Source organism: Mustela nivalis (genome assembly GCF_964662115.1).
Source record: "Mustela nivalis genome assembly, chromosome: 7".
In the NCBI taxonomy this organism is placed as follows: Eukaryota; Metazoa; Chordata; class Mammalia; order Carnivora; family Mustelidae; genus Mustela; species Mustela nivalis.
In genome coordinates, this window is record NC_139026.1 from 133,295 (window position 1) to 141,377 (window position 8,083).

Consider the following 8,083-nt stretch of genomic DNA (forward strand, 5'->3'; position numbering starts at 1 on the left):
CACAATTCATATGCATTTCATTTCATTTCACAATTCATATACATGAAAAAAATATATGCGTATACACACATTTTCCCCCTTACAGATCCGTCCGTTTCTGGAATGGGTGTACTGAAGCCTGGGGAAGGGTGGCACCAGCACTCCGGTCCAAGGCCCCGCCTGCAGGGCTCCACGGAGTGCGAAGGACTCTGAGCAGCCCGGTCCACAGCCGGTACGGTCGGCGGGGCGGGGGGGGGGGGGGGGGGGCGGAGCCAGGTTGGGGTGAGGGCAGGACAGTCCCGGTTGCCAGGAGGCGAGATCTGGACACAATGGGGTCTGGCAGTCGGGCTGGGCAGGGGCGGGAATCCAGGCACCCCACCTTGCCTTCCCGGCCGGGAGCCATAAAAACAGGTTAGTGCATCAACTTTGGGGCCCCCTCCGGGCACCGGGGCTCCGACCCCGCCCCCTCACCTTGGTGTCCTCGACGCCATGCCCCTAAAACATCCCGGCGCCCCAAAACCCCAGGGAATTCCTTTCCCGCAGGATTGAGACCAAACTTTGCGCGCTCACAGACCCCTACTGGACTCGTTCCGGGGGCCGGGGCGAGAGCTAGGCCTCCCCCGCCCGCCCCCAGCAGGGCCGGGAAAGCTCGGGTGTGTTTCCCCGGCTCCTGGGATACAGGATGGGCCCCGCCCCCGGATCGCGAGAAGCGGCAGCGGTGGGTGGAGGGGCCGGGGCCGCCACCTTCTGTCCACAGGTACCGCAGGCCGTGAGCGCACCCCACCCCTGCGCGCTATGGGCTCGGACGTCTGGGTCGGCCCTTGGCGGCCCCACCGGCCCCGCGGCCCCATCGCAGCGCTCTACAGAGGCCCGGGGCCCAAATACATGCTGCCACCGAATACCGGTACCGGCGTCGGGCGGGTGTAGACAGACGGGGCCAGCGAGGTCTGTGCCGGGAGGCGGGCGCCGTGCCTGGGCTGCAGGGCGGCGAGGAGCGGGGTGTGTTCTCGGGGGACGGCGGGCTGTGCCCGGGGCGGGGAGCGGCGGGGGGCCCACAGTGATGCTGGGTCGCTCCCGCAGGCTACGTCCTGCACGACCCGTCGCGGCCCCGCGCCCCCGCCTTCTCCTTCGGCGCGCGCCTGCCCACGCAGCAGACTTCCTGCGGCCCGGGGCCCGGCCACCTGGTTCCTGCACACATAACCGTGCGCGGCCGCGACGGCACCCCCGCCTACTCCATCTACGGCCGCCCCCGCCACGCAGCGCCCCTCCTTACTCCCGGACCGGGTCAGGACCCCTGGGACCCCAGTCTCCCCAACGCCGCGCCGCCTCCAGAAAGGCCCGCCGGGGAATCCCCCGCCTGAGCCCCGAGCCGCCCTCGCGTACCCTACTACTCCAAACTCGCTACCCCCGTACCCGCATCTCGGAAGAACTCCAAGCCCCACCAGGCTTTGACAAATCGTGGCTCGGAGTCACCCTAACCTCAGGCCCCCAACCCGGGACCCCACCACGCCCCCAACCCGGTTCCGGCCCACACCCCCGGTCCGCCCCGCAGGCAGGTACTTCCCCGAGCGAGCCGGGAACGCGACGTACCCCAGTGCGCCTCGGCACACCATCGCTCCCCGAAACTGGGGCGCCCACGCGAAGCAGCAGACACCAGGTGAGACGAAAGGCCCATCCCAGCCCCACGGACCTTCCCATCCCCGACCGGCAACCGCTCTGCCGGCTGCGGGGGCGAGGGGGGCAGAGAGCCCGGCCTGTCCGCGAGGACTGACCCCTAAGACCCACGCCTCGCTGGCTCCTCCCCAGGCCCTGCGACCTACACTGTGCCCTCGCTCTTGGGTCCGCGCGTCATCGGTAAAGTCTCGGCCCCAACTTACTCCCTCTACGGCCGCAGCGCAGTGGGCAGTTTCTTCGAGGACCTCAGCAAGGTGGGGCGGGGCTGCCAGGCGGGCTTGTAGCGAGGGGTTGGCGGGGCGGGCCACAGGGGGCACCAAGCAGGAGGTGAGGGCCAGTGGCCAGCGGGGAGTGGAGGCCGGACCCAGCGCCCCTGCCGCCCTCCCACAGACCCCGGGCCCCTGCGCCTACCACGCGGTGAACACTGGGATCTACAAGTCTCGGGCCCCCCAGTTCTCCATGCTGGCGCGGACTTCGCTCCCCCAAGATAACACCCTGAATCCCGGGCCCGCAGCCTACAACGTGGACCAGGTAGCCTGGAAGCCCGGGCCCAGGGTCAGAGGCGGGGGAGGAGGGTCAGGGTCCTGGGGGGCCCCCGCGCGGCGGCAGGACGGCTGGCCCCCGCGGGGTCACCCTGAATCCTGGTCCCGCAGCCCCGGAAACCCCGCGGCTGGAGCTTCGGGATCCGGCACTCGGACTACGTGGCTCGGGTCCCGACCAAGGCGGACGACTGACCCGCCGGGAGGGCGCGGCCCGACGGACGTTTGCTTAAAGCTTCCCGAACCAGCAGCGTGTCCGCCCCTCTGTGTTCGCGGCGGGCGCGCGGGGCGGGGAGCGTGCGCGTCGGGACGGGCCCCCAGACCCTCGCGCGCCCACGGGCCCCCAGACCCTCGCGCGCCCACGGGCCCCAGACCCTCGCGCGCCCACGGGCCCCCAGACCCTCGCGCGCCCACGGGCCCCCAGACCCTCGCGCGCCCACGGGCCCCCACACACTCGCGCGCCCACGGCCCGCAGGCCTGGGAAGTCCCGGATATCTCGCGGCCGCGGGCCTTCGTGATTGGCCGGGGCAGACGACAGCCATTGGCCCAGAGTCCCGCCTGTCTAGGCGGCACCGCCCACCCGCCGTCTTCCTGAGGCCCCGGGCCGGGCGGGGCGAATCGAAAGCAGGGCGGGCGACGGCCACTGTCCCGGACAGGTCCAGGCCGGGGTCAAGTTGGGAGGCCGAGAAGTGGGAGCCAGACACGGAGACAGGCACTTGGGCAACACAGACACGGGACAGGGAGAAACCGGATCCCGTCGGGAAAAGTGCACCTGCCGCAGAGACACGGATGCAGGACGGTGGCACGTGCCGGCTGTCTCGCACCCCGCAGGCCGGGAGCGATGGGGCCACAGGGAGTTGGGGCCCTCCGGGCCCCCCGCCAGACCCCGGGCAACTCCCGGAGCTGCTCCGCCTGAACGAGACAGGCCGCCTCAACCAGGGGGCCATCTGCGGCTTGGTGCGCGCTGTGGACTGGAGCGCGAAGGGCGCGCAAATTGGTGCGTGGTAAATTCTGGACGCCTCTGACCCCAAGATCAGCCCCAGAGACCGCCTGCCCCTGGGGCCCCACCACTGTCAGTGACCCCAGGATAACCCACCGCTTTGGGTTGATTACACCACAGTATCCTATGCCTCGGGGCGATGCTAATGGCCGTGCCACTGCAAGGCATGGGTCTGGAGAAAACAGTGGCACTGACCCAGGCCCTGGCCAAATCTGGGCAGCAGCTCACATAGAACTATTCCACAGGGCGAGTGGGCGACAAGGTCGGCCCGGTCTTCTTACCCACCCTAGCAGCCTGTGGACTGCAAGGTTAGAAGATGCCTCCTCTCCAGATCAGAACGTCTAACCTCAAAGAGGTCAGCAACCCACAGGCAGTTTCTAACTTCAAGCCTGGCCTAGACAGAGTCCCCAAAGGCAGACCCACCCCCCCCCCCCCCCCCCGGCTTCTCAACCCCAGAACAGAACTTAGGTTCCCCCTTCCCATCAGCCCCCATAACAGGACCAAGTTATCCAGCTACTTGGGTACCCCAGTTAGGATTCCCAAGGCAAGAGCTGGGTACTCCTCTACCTTGGTTCCCCAGACTTGAGCCCTCGGGATAGTCCTCCTCATCACCCCCCACACCAAATCAGGACAATTTCTTTTCCATTCCCTCTCCACCAGCTGCACATCCACCACAGCTGCTAACTCCAGCTGAAGTCCTAACCAGGGAAAGTAAGGGGAGTAGCTGTGCAGGTGTCTTCAACACCCCTACCCAGCAGGTACCAATGACCAACAGATGTGGTCTGGAGTTAAGAGGGGGGCACAACCTGGATAAACTGGAGTCATTTCTGGATTCACTGCCCTGCAGAGCACAGAGCAGGCAGATAGGCTGACTGCTCACTGATCTAGGTTATTGATAGTAATATGGGCCAAAACTCTGAAGGATCACTGATAGGTCTTTCATCAGCATTGGATATTGATCAAAGTTATTTATGGGTCATTGATGGTCACTGAACTTTGGTTTTCAGAGAAACTCCAATTGGAGTCATTAATAGGGACTTCATCAAAATCACTGTTGGGTCTCTGATCAATCATTAATGGGCCATAGGATATGGGTCAATATCCCTGATGGGTCAAACCAGTCATTAATGAGGACTTATCAGAGTTGTTCATAAGTCTCTTGTCATGGTCTTGGACACTTTTCATGGTTGCTGATGACAGCATCAGTGCAAAGATCACTGAAGGTCACTGGGATTTTTGATGCAGGGGAATTTGGCCCGATATAAGGGCTGCTGGAGGGAGTGGGCTGCTGTCCTGTGGGTCCCAACAGGAGGCTGGTTCCTGTGGATGGACTCCTGTATGAAGCCAGAGGTGTAAGCCACCGTTAACAGGCCGCTATTCATTACAGGTAGCCTGCCCCCAGGCTCTGGGTCTACCTCCTGCGTATTAAAGACGCCTGACCTCTGACCGCACAAAGTCCAGATCCCCAACAGGGGACCATGGGACCTCCCCCAAAACAGGTGATTTGCACCAACCCCAGGGTCAGTGTCCGGTCATCACAAGAAGCTGGACCACCGGGGCCCCTGGCTGGTTCAGCTGACAGAGTATGCAACTCTTGCTATCCGGGTGGTGATTTCAAGCCCCACATTGAGTGTAGAGATTATTTTAAAAAACAAAACAAGATGCCTGACCACCAAATCAAGAAAGTGACCTGACTGATACTCCCCCTCCATAGGGAACTTGGTCCTCAATGTTTAGGGTCCTTAACCCTTCATAACTGACCCAAGTCCGCATTCCCCACATCTCCCAGGAAGCTCCAGGCTCCCTCTGCCTTCCCCGACAGCCTACATCCTCCCTTCAGAAGGTGGAGAAGGGAGACTGGGTGGCTCAGGTCACTGGGTCCTGAGATCAAGCCCCAAGTCCAGCTGGCTCCCTGCTGGGGGGTGGGGACGCGCCTGCATCTCCCTCTCCCACTCGCCCTGCTTCTATTTCCTCTCTCTCTCCCTGTCAAATGGAGACAACTTAAAAAAATAAAAACAAAAATGGTGGAGACCCCATCCGTTCTCGTGGTGGACCTGAAGTTTGGAGGAGCAAGTATTCCCTAGCCACGCCCAAGAGCGGGCGAGAGCACTGGTGAGCATCTGCGCCTCCGGGGCACTGTGCGGCCTGTCCGGGTGGGCGTCCCGATGCGAGCTCAAGCTCTCCTTCCGGCAGTTAGGGCCCATTGCCTTTCGGGGCCTCACGACCGCTCGCCCCAGGACCGCTTCAAGTGGAAGCTCGGGCGCAGAGCCCGGACCCGAGCCTGGCCCGAGACCTATACTCCGGGACCCTCGCGCCCGGGAGCAAGAGCAGCTCCACGCGCCCGCGGACGGAGGGCCCCGGGAGACCCCCGTCCCTCCCCACCAAACCCGGCCCCTTCCCTTCTCTGAGTTCCCGGGCCCTTTCCTTCCGACCCCTGGCCCTGGCCACTCTCCTTGCTGAGTCCCGGATTCTCCCCGCCACCCCGCGCCGGCCCGAGGCCCTGCCGCCCTCCCCGGACCCCGCCGCGGTGCCTGAAGCGGCCCCACGGAGCTTGTCCGGGGGCAGCCGCGCTGGGGATCCGCTCCGGCGGCGGTAGGCGCCGATTCCCGCCCCTCCTGGCGCCCGGTGGCCTGCAGGGGACGTCGTGCCCTCGGACCGCGCGCCCTGCGCCGACCGACACACAGCAGTAAGGCGGGAGAGCGCGCGGACGGCAGGAGAGGGGCGGGGAGGGCGCGAGCCCCGAGGCTTCCGAGAGGGGCGCGGCCTGAGCCGCAGGGAGCCGGGAGGGGCGAGGCCGAGGAGGAAGCCCCGCCTCGTCCTGCACTTGGCCTCGGGCGGCACCCGCCACCTTTTGCGCACGCGCGCAGGGCGGCGGGGTTGGTGGGGGAGGGGAGGGGCACCTCGCGCCCGCCTGCGCCTGCGCCAGGCCCTTGACGCATGCGCGCCGGTGGCGAGCGTGCTGGTGGCGCAGGAGCCTGGGGACCCCGACCGTGCTTTGCGGAGGGCGGGACTGTCCCCTGACTCGCGATCCAGACGCCTGGTCCCAGAGAGCCTGGGTGGTGCCCGGTGCGTGGCCCCTGCCGGTGTCCGCTTTCTGACCTGACCGCTCGACAGACAGCTGCGCGTCCCGGAGGGCGCCGTGGAAGAGGGGCCCAGGAAGTATCCAGAGGCTGCCTCCGCTTGCCGGACACATCCCGGGCACAGCTTAGAGTGCGTACGCAGAGGAGGAAGCTGGCGGGCAGAGCCCGTAGGACGTGCGGAAGGTCGTCCGGCCCCGAGCGCAGGCCTCCGGCCGTGGCCGAAACCAGACGCACAGGAATCCCCCGGAGGGTCTTTTCAGCAGCTGAACAGGTGAGGGGGAGTCCTAGGACGTCACCTAGCGGACTTTCCGGGGTTCCTGCGAGAAAGGCACGGAGCACACCGACTTCGGTGTCGGATCCCACAGGTGAAGAGGGTAGGCTTGTGCCGAGTCGAGACCTCGCTTCGCCCCCCGCCCCCGCCCCCAGTGAGAGCACCAGGAAAGCTGCACCTGGAAGGGGCGCCCTATGGGCAGACTGGTGTGGGCGCGCAGGGTCCCTGCTGAGCGCGGGCTGGGCAGGCCGCAGGAGGGCTGGAGGAGTCCGTCCTTGAGGCTGAAACCAGACTCACCCGCCTCCTTTCGAGAAATGGGGATTTATTGCAAACAGGCGCACATGCTCAGGAACTCAGGCAAGGCATGCACTTGGAACATTTCCAGTCCCCTGAGACGGCAAGGTGCAGGAGGGCCTCCCAGGCCACACGAGCTGCGGGCTCAGAACGGGGGGTCAGAGAGGGACGACAGGCGTCACGGACGTGGGCACTGGGGGACACCTAAGCAGGGGCTGTACTTTACCTGAAGCACTTCTGTGCTCTGTGGAGCCCTAAGGAGCAGGGGCAGTGCACTTGACTGTGTGCTTGGTCCATCAGAGGGTGGCAAGTCTCCCCAGAGCCATGGGGGTTGACTCAGGGCTGAGGCCACTACAGGCTCCTGACCCCTGTGCTCTCTTCCAGGATCATCAGGCCCATGCTGCTGCTGGTTTGGGCACCCAGGGCTTGGCACAGGCTCTTTCTGCTCAAGCCCCGAGCCCTTCTCTGGTCCCGGGGAGATAAGGTCCTACATGTGGGATACCGGCGCCTGTCAGGGCACGCCCCCGGAGAGCAGAGAAGGCAGAGCCAGCCCCAGGGCCCTAGGTTTCGGACCAGGCTGCTGATCACTGCTTTGTTTGGGGCTGGGCTGGGCGGGGCCTGGCTGGCTGCGAGGGCTGAGAAGGAGAGGCGACAGCAGCAGCAGCGGACGGAAGCCCTGCGCCAGGCAGCTGTGGGCCAGGGCGACTTCAGCCTGCTGGACCACCGGGGACAGGCTCGCTGTAAGGCTGACTTCCGGGGTCAGTGGGTACTGCTGTACTTTGGGTTCACTCACTGCCCCGACATCTGCCCAGACGAGCTCGAGAAGCTGGTGCATGTGGTTGAGCAGCTGGAGGCCGAGCCTGGCCTGCCCCCCGTGCAGCCTGTCTTCATCACCGTGGACCCTGAACGGGACACTGCCGCAGCCATGGCCCGCTACGTGCAGGACTTCCACCCGCGGCTGCTGGGCCTGACTGGTTCCGCGGAGCAGGTAGCCCAGGTGACCCGCAGCTACCGCGTGTACTACAGCGCTGGCCCTAAGGACGAGGACCAGGATTACATCGTGGACCACTCCATTGCCATCTACCTGCTCAGCCCCGATGGCCTCTTCACAGACTACTATGGCCGGGCCAAATCCGCACAGCAGATCGCGGACAGTGTCCGACGCCACATGACTGCCTTCCGCAGCGTCCTGCACTAAGCCAGATCATTAAAGAGGGTGTGATGTAGCTGTGTGCCTGTCATCTGT

At 65.2% G+C, this 8,083-nt stretch overlaps 3 protein-coding genes across 4 annotated transcripts; all 3 read left to right on the forward strand.

The window, feature by feature from the left end:
* The first annotated feature begins 220 nt into the window (after nucleotides 1-220).
* On the forward strand, nucleotides 221-2,439 carry CIMAP1B (ciliary microtubule associated protein 1B). 2 transcript variants are annotated; one of them, XM_082738242.1, is made up of 7 exons: nucleotides 221-390; nucleotides 737-883; nucleotides 1,060-1,263; nucleotides 1,532-1,636; nucleotides 1,786-1,907; nucleotides 2,044-2,184; nucleotides 2,307-2,439. In XM_082738242.1, exons 1-7 carry the CDS (start codon nucleotides 309-311, stop codon nucleotides 2,385-2,387), a joined length of 882 nt encoding a protein of 293 aa, XP_082594368.1. In that variant the 5' UTR covers nucleotides 221-308; the 3' UTR covers nucleotides 2,388-2,439. The 2 variants fall into 2 exon arrangements, with proteins under 2 accessions (XP_082594368.1, XP_082594369.1); XM_082738243.1 differs by lacking the exon at nucleotides 2,044-2,184.
* A 457-nt stretch (nucleotides 2,440-2,896) lies between these two features.
* Nucleotides 2,897-4,717, forward strand: TYMP (thymidine phosphorylase). Its single transcript, XM_082738245.1, has 4 exons — nucleotides 2,897-3,189; nucleotides 3,438-3,500; nucleotides 3,853-3,950; nucleotides 4,580-4,717. Exons 1-4 carry the CDS (start codon nucleotides 2,982-2,984, stop codon nucleotides 4,619-4,621), a joined length of 411 nt encoding a protein of 136 aa, XP_082594371.1. The 5' UTR covers nucleotides 2,897-2,981; the 3' UTR covers nucleotides 4,622-4,717.
* Nucleotides 4,718-6,107: 1,390 nt separating this feature from the next.
* Nucleotides 6,108-8,063, forward strand: SCO2 (synthesis of cytochrome C oxidase 2). The gene is made up of 2 exons (XM_082738244.1): nucleotides 6,108-6,543; nucleotides 7,222-8,063. Exon 2 carries the CDS (start codon nucleotides 7,235-7,237, stop codon nucleotides 8,033-8,035), a length of 801 nt encoding a protein of 266 aa, XP_082594370.1. The 5' UTR covers nucleotides 6,108-6,543; nucleotides 7,222-7,234; the 3' UTR covers nucleotides 8,036-8,063.
* The last annotated feature ends 20 nt before the right edge of the window (nucleotides 8,064-8,083 follow it).